Raw genomic sequence first — 19927 nt, 5'->3', positions numbered from 1 at the left:
GCCCTCTGAGGAGGCAGTTAGGTAGCCTAACCACCCTCTCAAAGGGCTACAGCCTTCTCTGCATGCGTCTAGTTTTGCGATTCCTCCTACAGAAAATTTATTTATTTAATTTTTTAATAAAAAAATATAAAAATTAAAAAAAACTCGAGTTAGGTTGTGTGTGTGGCCGCTCACCCAACTGAAAAGCGCCCACCAACGCCACCCACTTCCCACCACTCGTATAGCCGTATGCACCGGGCCTCATAACGCCACACCCGCCGACACGTGGGCCCCCGTGCGCTTGAGCCGTGGACCAGGCCCACGCGGCCGCCTTGTGGGCGCTGCAGGTGCGACCTCTCCGTCTCCGTCTCCGTCGTCGACCACCATTCCCCGACCAACCCAACTCCACCAAGCAAGAGATTTTCCGCCGCGGGTTGGCTGCGTCAAATCCGAGCCAAGGCTGTCGATTTCGTCTGGTGATTCTAGCTCTCACGACCGACGCCTTGGTGCCTTGCGCCCATCGACCGGATCGAGCAAGCTCCGGGCTCATCGATCGGTCGGCCGTCGGGGTATGCAAGTCAATCTATCGCTGCCGTTTCGTTGTTTGCTCTTGCTTCTTCTCCTTTCCCCTTTCCATGTCGCCTGATTTTGCACTGGATGGCATTCGTGCTCTGGTTTCTTGAGCAGTTGAGCGTCGGAAACTAATTATAAGAAAAATTCATTTTTTGTTGGTATTGACAGCTTTGGGTCTAGTCGGATGTTCTTCATACTGTCAGACTTTAAATTCAGTATGCAGTGATAATTAAATAGCTTCTGATTGCAATTTCTGTCTCTAGAATGTCGAGCCTTGAGGAGCCGCTTGGTCTCGGAGACCTGCCAAAGTTGAGTGTTAACAGGCTTGAAAGGTTCTCCTCGCCAAGTGCTTTTCGGGCAAGAGCTGATGACTGTAACAGTGCCAAGTAAGTTTTACTACCGTGAACCTAGCTTCGTTGCAAACAAGAGATCCCCTCTTATCATTTGAAGTCTCCGGAATTTAGTGGCACATGATTCTAAACAGTCGAGGTGCACAGAGCCATCAATCAATTATGTAAAATGGATTTTCAGTATCACTTTACCGATCGCTTTGCTTCAAAATGTTGCTTCAGTAAAGGAATCATTTCAAAAATGCATATTGCTTATTTGCTCCCAGGTACAACAACTCCTGCAATGGTAGCACTCAGATGGTCTTCCATAGCAATTCTCACCCATGGCATCTGCAATGCCGTAATGCCAGTTCATCCTGTGATGGAGTGGAGCTTAGAGATCTTCCTCGCAAGGTAGTTTAAATTGCACACATAGGACTGAGACGATTTAACAATTTGTTCATTGCCGTTGCCTTTATGTAGTCATAATCTTCCAATCCACCATCATACGGTAAATAAGTACATTTGTAAAAATAAGAAATAGGCAATAATGAAAAATATTGGCACCATGATGATTTCCTTTAACCCTGTCGATCAACAATCTGTCTTCAGGTTCTGTGGGGTCTACCAAGGTTTGTGAAGATAGTTGAAGTTGGACCAAGAGACGGCCTGCAAAATGAACGAGGCAATGTACCAACGTCTGTAAAGATCCAGCTGATACACAAATTAGTGGCTGCAGGCTTATCAGTAGTTGAAGCCACAAGCTTTGTTTCACCAAAATGGGTGCCACAGGTGATGTACTTAAATTATATGAAGCAACATAATTGACGTATACTATAATCCATCAGAAGGTCATGATTTTCTTATTTAGCTCAGTTTGGAAACTGCAGCTAGCTGATGCAAAGGATGTACTCAATGGGATCCCGCAAGTGCCAAATGTGCGGTTTCCGGTGTTAACTCCTAACCTCAGAGTAAGTCACATAATTTTTTTCTTCAGGACTCTTCTGCAGTGACAACAATGCTTTACCTATTTGCAACTAAAGAATCTTATCTATAGTCGATGAATGTGTTTACAGGGATTTGAGGCTGCTGTTGCAGCTGGTGCAAAAGAAATTGCAGTTTTTGCATCTGCCTCTGAATCCTTCTCTAAGTCAAACACTAACTGTACCATTGAGGAAAGCCTTATTCGGTACCGTGATGTTACTGCTGCTGCCAAGAAACATGGACTGCGTATCCGCGGGTAAGTTAACAAACTTTTAGCCTCATTCGCCTGAGATAAGGGTAAGTGAAGAGTTGAATTACCGAAGCTGTTTGGCTGCATTCTGTTCTGAATCTTGCATCCTCTGTTTGTAGGTATGTTTCATGTGTGATTGGTTGCCCTGTTGAAGGGGCAATCCATCCATCGAAGGTGGCATATGTGGCTAAGGAGCTTTATAACATGGGATGCTCGGAGATTTCACTTGGAGACACAATTGGTGTTGGTACACCAGGTACTGATTGATTATTCCTGCCTATGCTTACCCTTTCCTGTTCTCAGTTTACTTGAACAGTATGTGGAAACTGATCAAAGTAGAAAAGTTGTACATTTGGTACCACTTTACATATTTTTACTCTGTTGTTGCATTCCTAACACGCCGACATAATGTTAACCAAGAATCGGGAAAGCACAACATTTTCATTAAAAAAAGGGACAGCACAGTATACCTGTTAATTATTGACTGTAATTTTATAGTTCCAATCATTTGCACTTTCGATTCGACAGTATGAGTTCCATGTCCCTATCTATTTCTTGAGAAAAATAGATACATGAATTCTACATCTAATTGGAACATAGCTGTTCCTTGTTATGTTGTCTGTTTCAGGTAGTGTAGTTGCTATGCTTGAAGCTGTCATGTCCTTTGTTCCAGTATACAAGATTGCTGTTCATTTCCATTTGTTCCAGTATACGGCCAAGCCCTTGCCAACATCCTAGTCTCCCTTCAGGTAAGTAAATATACATTTTCTTTGTCTCGTCACCTTAAGTGTCCAAAACGCCAACCTTAGCCTAACATTTTCTTTGTTTCGTCAGATGGGGATCAGCATAGTGGACTCATCAGTGTCAGGCCTGGGAGGGTGCCCGTATGCGAAGGGTGCCACCGGCAATGTCGCCACCGAGGACGTCGTGTACATGCTCCATGGCCTGGGGATAGAGACCAACGTCGACCTCAACAAGCTCATGGACGCCGGCGATTACATCTCCAAGCATCTGGGCAGGCCATTGGGCTCCAAGACTGCTACCGCTCTACGCAGGCTAACCACCTGATTCCCTGAAGATCATATTCGGGACCCCAAAAAGAAGATGCATCAGCTGGTGTCATCACACGTATTTTTTTAGGTCATATAAATGTCTATCGTTTCTAATTTCAACTTGCATTTGGGTGAAAGTAAACAGAAAACATAGATGCACACAAATTTGTATTCGGTCCTCAAGACCGTACTGAATAATCAGTTTCCTCCATGGCAGACATCATATATATTAGCAAAGAAAAAGAAAGAGTATACGGAAAATATTGCCTGAAAAAGTTTTGGGGGTAGGAGTCTTGAAATTTTAACAGGTCATCTGTATTTCCTTGATTGTGTACCCATGGTAAATAAAATTATCTAAGCTTCCACCTTTGGTAGCCCATGACGACATGCAATTACACAGAAAAGGTGCAATTATCTAAGCTTGATCATATACACTAGACAAAATTCTTTTTTTTTTCAAAAATATATATCTAGACAAAATTCTTTTTTTTTTTCAAAAATATATATCTGTCCACAAAGCTGAATTCCACCAAATAAATAGGGATTTTGGCTGCAGTTTGCGTCAGCTTGAGAGCTAAAGCAGCTAGCTTTGCTTCCATCATTCGGCTTGGGCTTCTTGCTTGTTGAGGTATGCATGCATGTTTATATATAGTGGTTGGTTCGTTGCTTGCCCTTGCTTCTTTCCCTTCCCTTCTCTGCGTGCCTAGTTTTTTACTTGATACCATGTGTTATTTAATGTTTCTAAACGTTTTTCCATCAAACTTACCGAAAGATCACTTCAGCTAATTATCAGAAGAAAATCAATGTGATGAGATGATCTCATTCTCATGCATGCCGTGGCAGAAAAAACGCAGCTAAAGTAGATGAATATGAGAACTGATTTTACAGGAAAGAAGATACTTGCGAGGATCACCATAGGAGAATAGGTTGTGAAGCGTGGTATTACAACGGCTCTTGTTTAGTGTTGTCTTAGCTTTTATCTAACCCTTCGTGGTCTACAGTGAGCATATATACGAATAGATATATATAATTAGGGGTGAAGAAAACGTTTGGAAATTACCAGCATCATTTCTTAAACCACATTCTTTCGTCGGAAATGAAAATGAAATTGGAACTGTTGGAATATTGGAAACAGAATCATTAGAACGGAAATATATCGGTGTTGGTCTGAAACCAATAATTCAGATCGGAAATACCGTAGCGTAATCATAGGTCCATTTCACAGCTTTGAGCATTCAACTAAATATGACTATTGACTACATAACATGAGCCTGCACACTATGACTCACCCAACTACTCTGTGTACTTACAACTCCAACTCTATAAATTCCTAATACTTAGCTTTAAGAAGAGCTAGAGTTCTGCTAAATAGGTCCTAAATACCATATATCAAAACATACACTATAAAAAAAAGCTCATACAAGGCTTCTTGTCTCACGATTTTTAGAATCGTGTGACAAAAATTATCTAACATGAACACCCCAGTTGGAAGCGGTGTGAAACAAGCTATATGTCTGTAACCAGGAGGATTGCTGGCGCTGGCGGTGAGTATCGATTTGCTGAGTGAGCGAGCCATACTTTGGGGCGCCACGCCGAGCTCGGTGATTATATATATATAATTTGAAAATTTGCAAATATATATGCTCATTTTAAAAAATTACAAATATGTACTCATATTGCCCGTCCGACGGACGACAAGTCTACGTAGCACGGTCTGTGACGGTCTTATGTGTGGCGGCGGCTTCGATCAAGTCATGGAGATGTCCATTTTCTATAAAAAAAAACGTCAAGGAGATGCCGGTCCTAGGTAGCGCGAGGAACACCGGTAGCGACACAGTGAGTCTGTCCTATAATTTTTCAAAGCAGGTGCATACATTTGCAAATTCCCAAATTAAAAATATATAAATAAAAAAATTCCAGCTCAGTTTGAGTTTCTTGCCTCTCAAAAGAAAGAAAGAAAGGAACTATTCACTCCCTTAGATGGGCTGATACATCCATCTAGAGTTGTAGACTGGTTTACCCAGCTATACTATTGGCTGAAATTATCAGAATTAACATACGAAGGTTCCTACTGAAACATATCTTATCCTCTTGGGATTATTATTTAAACAAGTGCCAACTTGACCTTCCTTGGCCTTGCAATGCAAGGCCCTATCTTGGTCCACAAGGTCAAACAACTTGGCATCCCATGGGCCATGCCACACTCTGAATATTTTAGCACAGATGTTCAGAGCACACCTTGCCATTGGGAGATGCAGATGCAGTGTACATAAACCAGCAGAACAGGCACACTCCTCCCTCCATCCGTTGGTCAACACCAAAAGATCACAAGTCGATGGCAATGGCCTTCGCTGAACTCTCCCTGTTTGTCCTCCTGCTTCCCCTGCTATACATCTCCTACCACCTCACAACAACTCTGAGCGAGAAGAAGCCCACCACCCATGGACTCAAAGCGCACCCGTTCCTCGGCCACCTCCCGGCGTTCCTCCAGAACCGCCACCGCTTCCTCGACTGGTCGACCGAGCTCATCCTCGGCAGCCCGGAGCTGAGGATGGGCTTCTGGATCCCTGGGATGCGGACCGGCATCGTCACCGGCAACCCGGCCGACGTCGAGCACGTCCTGCGCGCCAACTTCGCCAACTACCCCAAGGGCGAGCACGACATCTCCATGCTCGAGGACTTCCTGGGGCACGGCCTCTTCAACTCCGACGGCGAGCAGTGGCTCTGGCAGCGCAAGAACGCCAGCTTCGAGTTCAGCAAGCGCTCGCTCCGCAAGTTCGTCGTGGACGTCGTGCAGGCCGAGGTCGCGAATAGGCTGCTCCCGCTGCTTCGCAGGGCCGGCGGCGAGGCCGGCGTCGTTGTCCTCGACATGCAGGACGTGCTCGAGCGGTTCGCGTTCGACACCATCTGCATGGTGGCGTTCGGGCACGACCCGTGCTGCCTTGCAGACGGAGGGATCTTGGCGGAGGCGAAGTCCGACTTCATGCGCACGTTCGGCGAGGCGCAGGACCTCATAGTCGGACGATTCTTGGACCCCGTCGAGGTGTCATGGAAGATCAAGAAATGGCTCAACGTTGGCACTGAGCGCCGCCTGAAGAAGGCCATCGCCGACATCCATGGGTTCGCCATGGAAATTGTCCGTGCGCGGCGCCAGAGTTCGTCGGTGGAAGACAGAGACGACGTCTTGTCGAGGTTCGTGGCCAGCGACGAGCACGGCGACGAGGTCCTCAGAGACATCGTCCTCAGCTTCCTCATCGCCGGGCGCGAGACGACGTCCTCGGCGCTGACGTGGTTCTTCTGGCTTGTGTCGTCGCGGCTGGACGTGGTGGCACGCATCGCGGACGAGGTCCGCGCGGTGCGCATGTCCACCGGCACGCGCCCCGGCGAGCCGTTGGGGTTGGACGCGCTCCGCGACATGCACTACCTGCACGCCGCGCTCACCGAGTCGATGCGGCTGTACCCGCCGGTGCCGATCGACTCGCAGTCGTGCGCCGCGAACGACACGCTGCCCGACGGCACGCACGTCGGCGCGGGCTGGTCCGTGACGTACAGCTCGTACGCCATGGGGCGGCTCACGGCCATATGGGGCGAGGACTGCACGGAGTACAAGCCGGAGCGGTGGCTCGGCGAGGACGGCGCGTTCCGGCCGGAGAGCCCGTTCAGGTTCACCGTGTTCCATGCAGGGCCGAGGATGTGCCTGGGGAAGGAGATGGCGTACGTGCAAATGAAGTCGATCGTTGCTAGCGTGCTCGAAGAATTTGTGGTCGACGTAAAGAAGGATGCCGGCGGCGGTGTGCCCGAGCACGTGCTCTCCGTGACGCTCAGAATGAAAGGGGGCTTGCCTGTGCAAGTAAGGAGAAGGGTGGTGGCTGGAACTGCAAGTGCTGAATGACCAGAGCATCGGTAACATAGTTTCATGTCTCTCTTTTGCTTAAAATTTTTAGTCCGTTTTGAATGTTCTTATTGAATATGTAAGTTTATGATATGTAGATATTTTTTATAAATAAAAAAATTGTTATAATATCAACAATTTTACTATGTTTAACTTTAAGTCTAATCTATTGCACTTGTTTTTTTATTAATTTTGGATTCATGTTTAATTTGCCTTTAAATTAAATTTATTTTAATTGACATATATTTCAATTGGTACCTTTTTCTATTATTATGTTTTGGATTTTCAATTGATATCTCTTGTAGTTATTTAATTGATAGTTTTTAAAATTTTAATGAGTATTCTTTTAAAATCTCATTTGGTATATCTTTAAACTTTTTTTTTCTATTGTATAGCATGATTTTCTCACATAGTTCATAATTAAATAAGTGCATTTGAGTTCACTCAATTATGAGCAATGCACATATCATGAGGAGCTCATACTATATATGGTCATACACTAGCTTTCAATGATTTCTTTTGTGGGATATGGCTAATGTGCTTCAGAGATAATTTTCTCTTGACACATCGAAAAATTTTGGGGGAGAATTTATATCCTTTTAGCAAGTCATCTAAAATTCTTACCAAATTAATGTCAATTGGGAGAGAATTTGTTTCAATGATTCTATTTTGGTATTGATATCAATTGGGCGAGAATTTGTATCTAAGATGTTTTATGTGTAATTGGGGGATAATTTTCTTAAATTGGAGGTTGTTTTGAATGCTATGCCTTTTATAAACGAGATAAAGATTTTTTGCATGCCTAAGTTGCATGGTTTTACTTTGTATGAGCATATTAATTTTAATATATACTTTGTCATGCTTGCTTCGTATGTATAAAAGAAACTCCTTTTAAAATTTAATATAGACAATATATGTAATGATATTCAAGATTCATTCATAGATGTATAAATTATGAAGGAGTTTGTTTTATACATAGGTTTAGCTCTATTAATATTAAAACATTTGTGACGTTTGATGCTAGTAAAGCTAGTTTTGGTAATCTCAAATATCTTTGTGATATTTGATGTTTCAAAAAAAAAAAATTTATATCTTCGGATTAAATGTATACTTAGAATTTTAAAATTTCACATATGAATAAGCATCGGTTTCATACTTTCGTACATGCATCTTATTCAGATGGCTTAAGTCAATTTAAGTCTCTTTTTTTTTTCAAACGACTCATCGGTTAGCATTTCGATCTAGACAAAGCTACAAAATTCGTTGAAGGGTGGTATTTCAAGCGTGGGTGGGCGAGCTCAGCTCAGCTCAGCCGTCGCATCTTGTAACATGCATGCACGCGAAACGCGAGGTCTAGGATATTTGGATCGCAGGACGTTGCAATTCTATTTCTGGCAGGAGAGCCACGTACGGTCAATCCGACTAGCCAGTGGTGTGGACTCGGATTAGGAAACTTAGGAAGCATGGCGACAGATTAGGAAACTTAGATCTTCCTGCGCGAGCCCCGAGTCCGATTCCATTTCGGGAAAACGAAATCAGTCGGACTGGCGCTCGGATCTCCGAATTGGCAGGGACGCGCTATAAATCCCCAGCAGCGGTGGTCACCGCTCGAAGCCACGTTCTCCTCGCGCCCTTTCTTCCGAGGATTGTGGAGATGGCGGTGCCGCTCGACAAGATCTTCCAGCGCGGGTTCCGCTTCACCCCGTCGCCAAAGGAGGCCGTCACCTACTACCTGCCGCGCTTCATCGCCGGCGCGCCGCTGCACGAGGCCATCCGTCCCGTCATCCACCGCGCCGACGTCTACGCCTGCGAGCCGGGAGTCCTCGCCGGCCAGTTCCGGCCCGCGTCGTCCAAGACCAACGACCGCTTCTTCTTCACCACATGCAGGCGGCAGCAGTCCAAGGCAGCGAAAGACATCAGGTACGTGCGCGTCGCCGGCCCCGGCTCGTGGACCCCGCAGAGGACCATCGATATCAAGGACCGCGCGGACGTCAAGGTCGGCGAGCTCAGGAAGCTCCGCTACAAGAAGGGCAAAGAGTACACGGACTGGCTCATGGAGGAGTACTCGTGCTCGTGCTGCTTCAAGGAAGCCGTCGTCGGCGACACAGAGCGCGTGCTCTGCAGGATCTACCCTTCTCCCAACGCTGCTCCAGACTCCGCGGCGCGCCAAGAATCTGCTGCTGTCTTCGACTTCGCCCCACCGGCGCCTGAGGAGCCCATCGTCGCGCAGGCCGCGCCCAAGAGGGCCGCGCCACCAGTTGCCGAGCCACCATGCCCCAAGCGGATGCGAGGTGCTGTTGTCCCGATCCCGACCCCTCCGGTGGTGCAGCCGACCGGTTGCACGACGTCCTTCGAACCACCACGGCCGTGTGTGCCTCTTCGCGGTATGGCTCCTTCGTCGACTCCCTCGGTAACACGATCACCTGCTTCGGCTCTGCCTCCAGCGCCTGTCCGGCCCCGTCCGGTGGTGCAGCCGGGTCGCTTGCCAGCGTCCGCGTCACCACGGCGGTGTGCCCCACCTCAGCAGCAGGCGCCGTTGGTGACTTCCTCCGTGGCACGTGCTTGCCACATGCCAGAACAAGCACCGGCGGCGCAAGCACGGTTCATGTCACGGCCTGCACCGGCAGCTTGCTTGGCGATGCCGGTTGCAGCACCCAAGCTGATGCGAGGTGCTGTTGTCCCGACCCCTCCGGTGGTGAAGCCAGCCGGTTACACGACGTCCTTTGCAGCACCACGGCCGTGTGTGCCTCACCGCGGTATGGTTCCTTCGTCGACTCCCTCGGTAACACGATCACCTGCTTCGGCTCTGCCTCCAGCGCCTGTCCGGCCCCGTCCGGTGGTGCAGCCGGGTCGCTTGCCGGCGTCCGCGTCACCACGGCCGTGTGCCCCACCTCAGCAGCAGGCGCCTTTGCCGACTCTCTCGGCGGTGCGTGCCTGGCACATGCCACAGCAAGCACCGGCGGCGCAAGCACAGTTGTTCATGCCTCGTCCTCCACCGGCAGCTTGCTCGCCGGTGCCCGTTGCAGAACCTGATCTGCCGTCCACGGAGGCCCCTGGTGCGGCTCATGACGATGTAGCCTTCGCCGATTCGCTTCTTGACATACCGACAGACGGAGCAGAGGAGGAAGCTGATGACATGGATCAGTTTGTAAGCACGTTGAACGAGTCACTTGACTCACTTGATGATCTGGAAAAAGAATTTCCGTGGGTCTTTGCTCAGAATAGACAGAAGAAGTAGCAGCAGTCGCCGAAGAGACAAGCTACTCGAGAAGAAGCTTGGTGGTGATGCTTGTAATGCCTCGATCTGGAAGGCTTAGCATTCATATCTTGTTGTAGGATCGCGACACTTGCAAATTCCATGGATGAAAACACATGTTTGTCCTGAATGTAACTATGGTGTATGCTTAATTTGATTCAGGCAGAATGCTCCTGATCAAAACCAAATATATATCATTCTCACTGATAGTGACAAGAGCCGCTTGTTGATTTGTATCGCTTCATGCTGACTGCATTTTATGCAACTGCAACTCCCAATCCAAAAGGTTTATGCGAATTGTTGCATCTGCCATTTTTTCTTATGTATGTACAATAACTAGCTACAAACTGCATGCCAACCGCTGCTGCTGAATCTACTATGCGCTTGATTTCCGTGGTAAGTAAAACCTGCAGCAAGTCTCAGTTCTGGGTTCTGATCTGACAACCAATACCTAAAGGAACCTTCACGCCCTGCAGCGATTACAGTGTACTAAGCACTTTTGGGAACGTTAGATGGTAAAATATAACAGGCACAAAATCGAACAGCATCAGCTACCGGGGGGCGTTAAATTTTCACATGTTTCCATAAGGAAGATACAAATCTTTGCCAATATTCAAGGATGCACTGTGAAAATATTCAGAATTGCACATGTCCGGTATGTACGTTTTTCACCTTCCATTTTGTACCGATGATGTATTGATAGGACTAGCTAAGTGCCCGTGTGTTGTAATGGAAATTCATATTCTGCACGAAACAATTTTTTTTCTTGAATACGCAGGAGAGATACGTATCATTGTAATAAGAAGAGAAAAAAAAAATACATGGGAAAGATTACAACAACCATTGCGAGAAACACGCTGGCCGGTAGAGGAATTAGATTAGCTTAGTTTAGCCGATGGAAAGTTCAGACATGCGGACTAAAAAACCTCAACCACATTGCTTACACAGCGCACATTGCGGGGAGAGTCACAGGATGGATCCTTGAGCGTTAAGCCAAGCTATGGTGACTGCAAGATGTTTGGTGCCGGCATGACACCAGTTTGTGATCTCTTCTTTGATTGATACAATCTCTGCACGAAACAATTGGATTTTGCATACTAACCATGTGTCAATCAAAGCATATAAATTTGCACAATGAAACATGTGAAGCATTTCAACATTTCGTGAAACCCAAACGTGGGATTGCTTTCTATATAAACGAGAGCATCATCATCAGCTAGATTAGTATGAAACATATATGAAACATCAAACACCTCGCATGCAACATAGAAGCAAATATCAAAAGCACACAAATGACTGGTTAGTTGGACATGCAGCGTAGATTGCGATGGCCAATTGGCCAGATGCTTTCAAAAGGAATCTAGTTGACACTGCAAATCATGAAATATCTTACTTTTCTGTGAAATTCATTGGTGCATAATTTGTTGGTTCATATACAATCATTTTTCTTCAGACATTTCCACAAGGAAAGCATGCTTTTCCTTGTCATATAACATGATTATGACAAATAGATGGTCCAGATTGTTCTACCATTTTTTCTTGACAATTTTCCTTGTGAGTAAAATATTCCATTCAGTGTTCTTGTTTAGATATATCCACTGGAAGTGCTGTATGGTTTCGATCACAGCTGCACCTGAAATAAGTTGAAATGTCTTACATCTTCTTTATCTGTTTCTGAAAGTAGTCATATTGTTTTACCAATTGGTCAGTTCTAGTCTGTATGATTCAAACAGTACTTAGTAATCACTGCTCAGTTCGCAATGATATCACCCTTTCTGCATCTTTTATTATGTGAAATTTCGATCGCACCAGCTCTTTTAGAAATCTGTTTGTTTCAGTGCGTCATAGACATTGTCATTCTTTTGCATCTATAATGAGAACATTTACTGTCTTTAAACTGCTATTTTGGTTTAATAGAAGTATCTTTGAATTTCAGTTTATTTTAACATTTAAACATTTATTCTCTAACCTTACCTTTATTCCCTCTTGCAGGTCAGTCGTACAAGTTTGGGGAGAAGATAGGCAGCTATATGTTTGAAGATGACCCTGGCCTTTCTCCACAATCTGGCTCTTGTCAAGATCCTTCAAAGCAACATAAAACAGCTTACCGCTGCAGGAAATGCAGGAGAATTATTGCTGGGCAGGACAATGTTGTCAGTCATGTTCCTGGTGAGGGTGAATCTTGCTTTGATTGGAACCGAAGGAAGAGTGGTCATCCATACAACCACAAGGAACAAGATTGCTCGTCTTTATTTGTTGAGCCACTGAAGTGGATGACTCCAGGTAGGCTGATGTTGTAATCTTTCTCTTGGAGTATCTTGCATTGTTATACATAACTTCATGTGGATCATGAAATACCTACATGGCTCTGCCTTGTATTTTCAACTACCCCTACATGTTTTCACATGTGCCTTTGTTCATCTTGCAGTAGAAGATGATGCTTTGGAGGGGAAGCTATCATGCATCCACTGTGGAGCACGGTTAGGATACTTCAGCTGGTCAGGAATACAGTGCAACTGCGGCAGCTGGGCTACCCCTGCCTTCCAAATTATTAAGAGCAAAGTTGATATCAGCACCATCTAGATCTTCAGGAGACCAGCCAAGTTCGAGGGATGTGACGAAACTGGCGCCTGGCTGTTTGAGGGCACGTTGGCCAAATCTAGCCTTGCCAAAGAACTGGATATGCCCATGCTTTTTGGCTTGTGTTTTTATGGGGTCCAAAATTTGGTGTACTATGTGTACGCAACATATACAGTGAAGCAATACCATTTTGTATATGTTGCCATTGCTGATCAGAAGCTGTGCACAGCAAAGATTGTACAAAATTATGCATTTGCTGATGTAGAAACAAATTGCTGTGAGATCAGTCGTCTGTAGGGTTGGTAACGGATTGAATACAAAGTGAGCAGTGAAAGGCACTATTGTATTTGTACTGTTTCAGTGATTGCGAATGTATGAGATTGATCGTCTGTATCGTGTGTAAAACACTTTGTAGTTTGACTTATCAGAATCTTGGTAACTTCAATTCTTCATGGCAAGGCTGTTCATTTTTGCAAACTGTTCAACTCAGCAATTATACATTTGACTGTCAAATCAAGCAATTAGTGAATCTCAGCTGTCCAAACTTGCAGCATGATTTATGATAGTAGATATTGGCACAGTTGCCCACAGGTTATCTTAGAAGGATATAATATTAATTTGTGAAATGCTGCTGATGCCTTAATTAAACTGAAAAAAATATTACAATATTTATTTGACATTTGCTTTATTTTGAATAGCTATTGTTGTTTGTCTTATTCATAACATGTTTTGGAAGTATACAGCTGTGATGTGGTATTTATATTTCTTTCCCGAACTTTAAAGCATTGGGCACCTGTAAATGTTGATTATTGATAATACATGACCCAGAGACTAAAAAGCCTCGGGTGAAGATCTATACTGACAAGGAAACCGGCAGGAAAAAGGGTGATGCCTTGGTGACATATCTCAATGTATCAGATTATTTGGACTCACTATGCATTTCTTTTCATGTACCTTTTCTTCTCGATGATCCAGGAGCCTTCTGTAGCTTTAGCAGTTCAATTGTTGGATGGGTCATCATTCCGTCCTGGTTGTAAGACTGATGTCTATAAATTCGGCCAAATTTGAGCAGAAAGGTATTATTTCATGATTCTATCAAAACTAAATACTTTGTGCCATCAGCTACAAAAAAAATTCCCTGTATATTATGTAACATTATGTCCAATTTTTTTCCTCTGCAAGTGGAAGTTTCTCTAGAAACTACTAATTGAATTCTCCTAGTAAGAACATGCTTCCCAATTCATGTGTTTCGCTTTTTTACTCATTCTGTCACATGCAAGAAGCACCTTATCATGGAATAATTAAACTAGAATCTCTTCCTTGTCAGCATATCGACCATTCTTTCCATCAGTGATTATCTCAAGTACCAAACTGTCTTAAGTATGTATTGCATTCAAATCCCCCGCATTCGGCAGCACAACGGACACCACCATCCATGAACTAAATTGCAGAAGTAACTCCATTGCATTGTGTACATTTCTGCAGATTTGCTGCTTCACTTGCTGCTATACACATGTAACACATTACACACTTGCTGCTTCACTATAGGACTAGGTCTCGCCTCTTCTTGTGGTTCGTTGGCTCAGCACCAGCTGTTCCTTTCCTCATCATTGCCACAAACTCTGAATAATCTATCCTCCCATCCTACACGTGCAAATGTAATTTTCAGTTTCTCTTGATTTAAGAAACCAAAAAAAAAATATACCATCGATACGAGAAACAATTAATCATGACAATTTAATCATTTTGGTCTATTGAATCCTATTTCTGTATAAGTTTCCCCTTAAAATAAACAATGTTTATGATACTGTAGTTCGTATCTTGTATCACATTGTTTCTGTATTATATCAATTAAATTTGCAAAATATATGTCCCTTACATTGTCAGAATCGGCTTCTGAGATGATCTCCTTGATTTCCTTGGCGTCATACAATCCTTGGTCCTTCAAGGCTTGCTCAAGCTCTTCTTTTGTAATGTACCTGCGAGAGAAATGAATTATATATGTGTTCTTCTGCAAAATCTGTTGTCCAGAATTCAGGTATCTCGGCTGTGTCGATTTTAGTGCTCAACTTACCCACTGTTATCCTTGTCGAAATACTGGAATGCTGTGTAAAGGTGCTCCTCTCTATCCAGTTTGTTCATATGCACTGTTGCGGTGACAAACTCATCATAGTCAATCAACCCATTGCCATCAGCATCAGCCTGAAATTATATAGAAAGTTTTAAAAAGAATCTTGTCAGCTTAACTTCTCATCTTGAATGGAACCGTTTTTTTAATTGTACTGTCAAAACTCACTGCTTCCATCAGTTGCTGAATTTCAGCGTCCGACAGTTTGGTTCCCTGCTTTGCCAACCCGTTCTTGAGCTCTTCAAGCGTAATGGTCCCGCTGTTATCTTTGTCGATGCTCTTGAACATCTCCTTCAGCCCGGTGATCTCCTCTTCGGATAGGCACCCGGCTATGATCTACATTTGGTCCAGGAAAAATTTCAACTTTGCATGGTAGGCTGCTGTTCCTCGTATAGATATGTGCAACTTATCAAATGTGTACCCTTAGTGCCGCTTTCTTGAACTGGTTCATGGCCCTGAACTGCTTGAGCCTGTTGAGAACAACATTGTCAAGTGGTGTATCAGGTGCATCTCCATCTTCTTTGATCCACGGGTGATCTACAGGTTCAAATCCATGCATGCCAATTTGTCAAGTCATGTGACATTGATCAATATATTCGTATGTACTGCTGATGAACAATAAGTCTAGTAAACAGTTGTCCCTAACTTAATATATGCGGATTTTCGTACTTACTGAGGACCTGGAACGCCGTAAGCCGCTCCTTGGGGTTGATGTTCAGCATCTTCCTGACAAGATCCTTGGCTCCTGATGAAATGTTGGGCCATGGATCGCTCGCGAGGTCAATCTGCCCACGCAGGATGGCGGTGAAGATGCCATTCTCATTCTCTGTCAATTGTGCAGTTACATATCTTGTTCTAACTTTTCTCAGAAACCATCTGAAAAGGCGCAGAAATGCGCAATCTTTGTCGCTGCATGCGCATACATACCTGCCCAGAAGGGAGGCACCCCGGCGAGGAAGATGTAGAGCATGACGCCGACGCTCCAGATGTCAGCCTCGGGCCCGTACTTCCTCTTGAGCACCTCCGGCGCGATGTAGTACGCGCTGCCGACGATGTCCCTGAACACCTCGCCTTCCTTGAAGAAGACGGAGAGCCCGAAGTCGGTGGCCTTGAGCGGCGCGTCCTCGGCCTTGCTGAGCAGCAGGAAGTTCTCCGGCTTGATGTCCCGGTGCATCACCCCCATGGAGTGGCAGGTGTGCACGATCTCCACGATGGTGCGCAGCAGAGACGCCGCGGCGCGCTCCGTGTACTGCCCCTTGGCGATGATGCGGTCGAAGAGCTCGCCGCCGGCGCAGAGCTCCATGACGAGGTGCACGTTGTGCTTGTCCTCGTAGGCGCCCCTGAGGTCCACGATGTTGTGGTGGCCGGAGAGGTGGTGCATGATCTGCACCTCGCGCTGCACGTCCTCCACGTCATCCTTGCTCGCCAGCTTCCGCTTCGCGATCGTCTTGCACGCCAGCTTCTCGCCCGTCGCCTTGTGCGTGCACAGGTGCGTCACGCCGAACTGCCCGCGCCCGAGCTCCTTTCCCACCGAGTACGTCGCGCGCACGTCCTCCATGGGCCGCCCGAGCACCGTGCCCAGGGGAGCCGCCGGCTTGGTGCCCTTGGCGGCGGGCGAGGCCGGCTTGGTGGGCGCCGAAGACGACGGCCGCTGGCCATTGTTCGCGGACGTGCCATGGCTCGGCGCCTCAGCCTTCGGCGGCGCCGATGGGTCCGTGTCGGCGGCGGCGGCCTGCCCGGCGCCCTTGGAGCAGCAATGGCCCATGGCTGCGGGGGACGCGCGCTGCCTGCTCCGACGGAGGGCAGGCAGCCACAGACATCAACAGACCTGGACGGCTGGACGACGAGAGATGGAGGCCGGCCGGGCGAGACACAGAAATTCCTGCTTGGTTTGGAGATGGTTTTGGGTAATTTTGCCATTCCAAAAAGAATGTTTTCGAGTTTGAAAGGCAGGGAGGGAATGGCGGGAAGGAGGAGAGGTAGTTGTCCCTGTTGGCATTGTCTTCCTGACAAATATAGCCATATGGTTGTTTTTCTATTAAACTTTTGCTTGCTACTTGATCCCAGTTTTCCTATCAAAGAGTGATCAGTGGTAGAATTCACAGGCTCACAGTGCATAACCAGAGAAGTGTGCGTTTATTGGGTGTAGCAGAGAATGAGCCATGATGGTATGGTATACCAGGCATGGTTTCCCTTCCATTGCGCGGCGTATGTTGATCTGTTGAAACGGAATGCCGAGAGCGTGGTGCACAAGCGAGTACTGCAGCAGGCGACTGACGAGCGCCCGTTTCCGGTCATCTTCTTCAGCAAAACTTCAGGGCGAGGGCATAAGAAAAGGAGGTTAAATTTCTTTTTGAAATGAAAAGGAGCTTAATTTGGTTTCAGGCGTTTGCTATTTTTCTGCATGACACCGATGGAGCAACGGGCAGAGGAGTAATTTTGACTGTAGAGGTAAGCGAGGGACAAGAAGCACGCACCAGTTGAGGCACCGCATGAAGCAGGTGGAAGGGAGGGAGTGGGGTGAGACGGCATGCTCTATTGGTGAAGAATGCAATGCTTTATCAACTGAGTACGACCTTTCAGATTCAGAACTAGGAGTGCTATTTGGGGCACGATTAAAAATTCGGGAATTTCGAAGGGAAATAAAATATTTAATTTTGAATTTTTTTTTTACTGATACGTGAGACTCGGATAAAAAATAACTGAAATTTAACGAATTTTAGTCTTTTCACCGGTGTACGAAAAAAAATTATAAAATGAAATTGAAATCTCTGATTTGGGGAGACAAAGTTTCATATTCCAAGTTATATTTCTTCTGTGATTGGGCAACTATCTTTCTAGGTTTAATGGAGCGGATCACCTCCTATCCATAATGCTAAAAGAAAAAAGAAAAGGAAAAAGATGTCAATGCCATGCCTACAGCTACAGCTGAGCCAAGAATTCATCCTCACACGTGTTAAGTGCCATCTGAAACGCACGGATGAGATATAACAATTTCCAACTAGTATTAAGTGCACAAAAGACACCATAGATCAGAAGACTTGTAGAGTTACGTAATGGCTTGTTTGTCAAAGCGTTAACTCCAAAAATTCTTAAAGTTAGGTATTCCTAACTTACAAAAATTTATGAGTTAGAATTATGAGTACACTAGGTATGTTTGTATGAGTCATCTTATTTTTTATTTTAGACTAAAAATATATGCTTAAACCATTTTATTTTAGTATAAAAATTTCAGATGTGAGATAAGTTAAAGTTATGCTAAACAAGACCTAAAACACAGTAGCAACAATGTGACGTAGCACATGCTAACAAGGATGTCAAGGTCATCATCCAATGGAGCACTCTCGCCCTCGCCCTTGTGCTGCTGCTCGCCACCACATCGCCACCAATGTTCCCTCCGCCTAGCTCTCCTCCTAACTCGCTAGCACGTTGCCGACATGGAAGACCGGCCTTCGACCTCCTTGGAGGACTGGCATTTCTCGTCGAGAAGGAAATTTCAAGCGGAAATCCTAGCTCGCTTTGGCTCAGCGGTGCACCACCCCTCTTCCTTCATCAACGACGGCTTCTTCATGTTTGCGATCTTTAGAAGGTACACTTCTAGGCTTATGGTCTCCTCTATGAGCTGGGCTCTCCACTCTGTACTAGGTGGAACCCCGGATGGTTTTCACATTCACCTTAGTTAGATAGACATTTCCGCTTTTCGGTTGCTTCTAATCATGTTGTGCTTCTCATCTATGGTCTCTGACGTATTACTACCAAGTACTTTTATGTGTACTTCCATCTCTGAAGAGATGGGGGCACAGACTAGATCAGAAAATTTAGACACTAGTCTAGATAGGAGGATAGTCAATGGACCCCGGTTTCTCATAGGAAGAAACCTAAGATCAATTCTTCCCATAAACATGTGTCATTTGCTTCTTCTCGGAGTCTTTCGTTGCCCACCCCAAGTTGTTCTGGTCAGCTGTGATGCTTCGATCATGTTTGGACAACTTTCTTGCCCCTGTCCTCAACCCCATCTTATTCCTCCTGTTCTTTTGTCGGAAGTTCCTTCTCCTTTTCGTCTTCTTCATCCTTAGTTCCTATCCGAACAATGTTTTCTCGTTTAAATTGCTTTCTGAATTCCGACAAGAATTGCCATATCAGTTAGAAGTCGGTTAGATCATGTCATGTCCTTCCCAAGGCAAGAAGGATGGAGCTCTGAGGCAGTGTCTTGGAAACCTCAAAGAGCTCTGTGAGTTCTAGTTTAGGGCCGAAAGACAATCTTCTCACTCAGTTTTCACGCCCTATGAGCGTTGGGCTCAGCACATGTCTTGTTCTCCAGAAGACCTGCTCCAGGTGCCTCGCTATGAGCCACAATTTAGTGGCTTGCCACAATGAGATCAGATGCCGGTGATGTTTTGCCTATGATCACACAATGCACTCTTGCATTAAGCACAAGCTAAGTCATTTGTGGAAGTGGGTGCCTAAACTCATTCAGTTGGGCCAGGCCTCCTCTAATCACAGCCCATATTTCTTCTCCTCCATCGTAAACCACCCACCTCTCCTATTACTTTCACTTCTCTAGTTCTTCCCGACTCAGTCCAAAACTACCCCCAAAAAACCCCATTGCTGGCCTCAGCTCCTCTTGATCTTCCCGGCGTCCCTACATCTTCCACCTCCTAGCCCAGCTCCTCACCTCTCCCTGCCATGGATAACTTTGCTATTGATGCTCTTAGGTTCATCCCATCAGAGATGGTGGTTGAGGATGATGGCCCCAATAGAATTGCGAGAGCTAGAGTCTATTTGGTTAGAACCCAGTGAAGAATCGTGAAGAGTTCATGATAGCGGTGGATGATGTGAAGGTTCTGCAACCGGATGATTTTAACTTTGTTGTGCCGCAGATTGAACAATATATCAAGAAACCC

At 45.7% G+C, this 19927-nt stretch overlaps 3 protein-coding genes and 1 pseudogene across 3 annotated transcripts; 3 read left to right on the top strand and 1 right to left on the bottom strand.

The window, feature by feature from the left end:
- The first annotated feature begins 215 nt into the window (after positions 1-215).
- Positions 216-3442, top strand: LOC133887393 (hydroxymethylglutaryl-CoA lyase, mitochondrial-like; annotated as a pseudogene).
- A 1726-nt stretch (positions 3443-5168) lies between these two features.
- LOC133887012 (cytochrome P450 CYP94D108-like) lies at positions 5169-7118 on the top strand. Its single transcript, XM_062326921.1, has one exon. It carries the CDS (start codon positions 5503-5505, stop codon positions 7057-7059), a length of 1557 nt encoding a protein of 518 aa, XP_062182905.1. The 5' UTR covers positions 5169-5502; the 3' UTR covers positions 7060-7118.
- A 4524-nt stretch (positions 7119-11642) lies between these two features.
- LOC133887250 (probable inactive dual specificity protein phosphatase-like At4g18593) lies at positions 11643-12898 on the top strand. Its single transcript, XM_062327192.1, has 3 exons — positions 11643-11727; positions 12308-12598; positions 12744-12898. The coding sequence occupies exons 1-3, from the start codon at positions 11643-11645 to the stop codon at positions 12896-12898; spliced, it is 531 nt and encodes a 176-aa protein (XP_062183176.1).
- A 1285-nt stretch (positions 12899-14183) lies between these two features.
- On the bottom strand, positions 14184-16885 carry LOC133886795 (calcium-dependent protein kinase 25-like). The gene is made up of 7 exons (XM_062326633.1): positions 15951-16885; positions 15697-15849; positions 15445-15560; positions 15192-15359; positions 14970-15097; positions 14775-14874; positions 14184-14539 (listed from the first exon to the last, which is right to left on the bottom strand). The coding sequence occupies exons 1-7, from the start codon at positions 16786-16788 to the stop codon at positions 14438-14440; spliced, it is 1605 nt and encodes a 534-aa protein (XP_062182617.1). The 5' UTR covers positions 16789-16885; the 3' UTR covers positions 14184-14437.
- Positions 16886-19927: the final 3042 nt, after the last annotated feature.

The sequence above is a fragment of the Phragmites australis genome, chromosome 12 (genome assembly GCF_958298935.1).
Source record: "Phragmites australis chromosome 12, lpPhrAust1.1, whole genome shotgun sequence".
Classification (NCBI taxonomy): domain Eukaryota; kingdom Viridiplantae; phylum Streptophyta; class Magnoliopsida; order Poales; family Poaceae; genus Phragmites; species Phragmites australis.
This window is presented reverse-complemented; position numbering and strand designations above follow the sequence as displayed.

What these genes read in the sequence shown, in the direction of transcription:
- LOC133887012 (XM_062326921.1), top strand. Translation starts at nt 5,503, where the DNA reads ATGGCAATGGCCTTCGCTGAACTCTCCCTGTTTGTCCTCCTGCTTCCC.
- LOC133887250 (XM_062327192.1), top strand. Translation starts at nt 11,643, where the DNA reads ATGGCCAATTGGCCAGATGCTTTCAAAAGGAATCTAGTTGACACTGCA. An exon ending in CTTTTCTGTGAAATTCATTG is followed by an intron (nt 11,728 to 12,307) that starts GTGCATAATTTG and finishes TCCCTCTTGCAG; the next exon opens with GTCAGTCGTACAAGTTTGGG. An exon ending in ACTGAAGTGGATGACTCCAG is followed by an intron (nt 12,599 to 12,743) that starts GTAGGCTGATGT and finishes TTCATCTTGCAG; the next exon opens with TAGAAGATGATGCTTTGGAG.
- LOC133886795 (XM_062326633.1), bottom strand. Translation starts at nt 16,788, where the DNA reads ATGGGCCATTGCTGCTCCAAGGGCGCCGGGCAGGCCGCCGCCGCCGAC. An exon ending in GGTGCCTCCCTTCTGGGCAG is followed by an intron (nt 15,850 to 15,950) that starts GTATGTATGCGC and finishes CACAATTGACAG; the next exon opens with AGAATGAGAATGGCATCTTC. An exon ending in TCAAGAAAGCGGCACTAAGG is followed by an intron (nt 15,360 to 15,444) that starts GTACACATTTGA and finishes GACCAAATGTAG; the next exon opens with ATCATAGCCGGGTGCCTATC.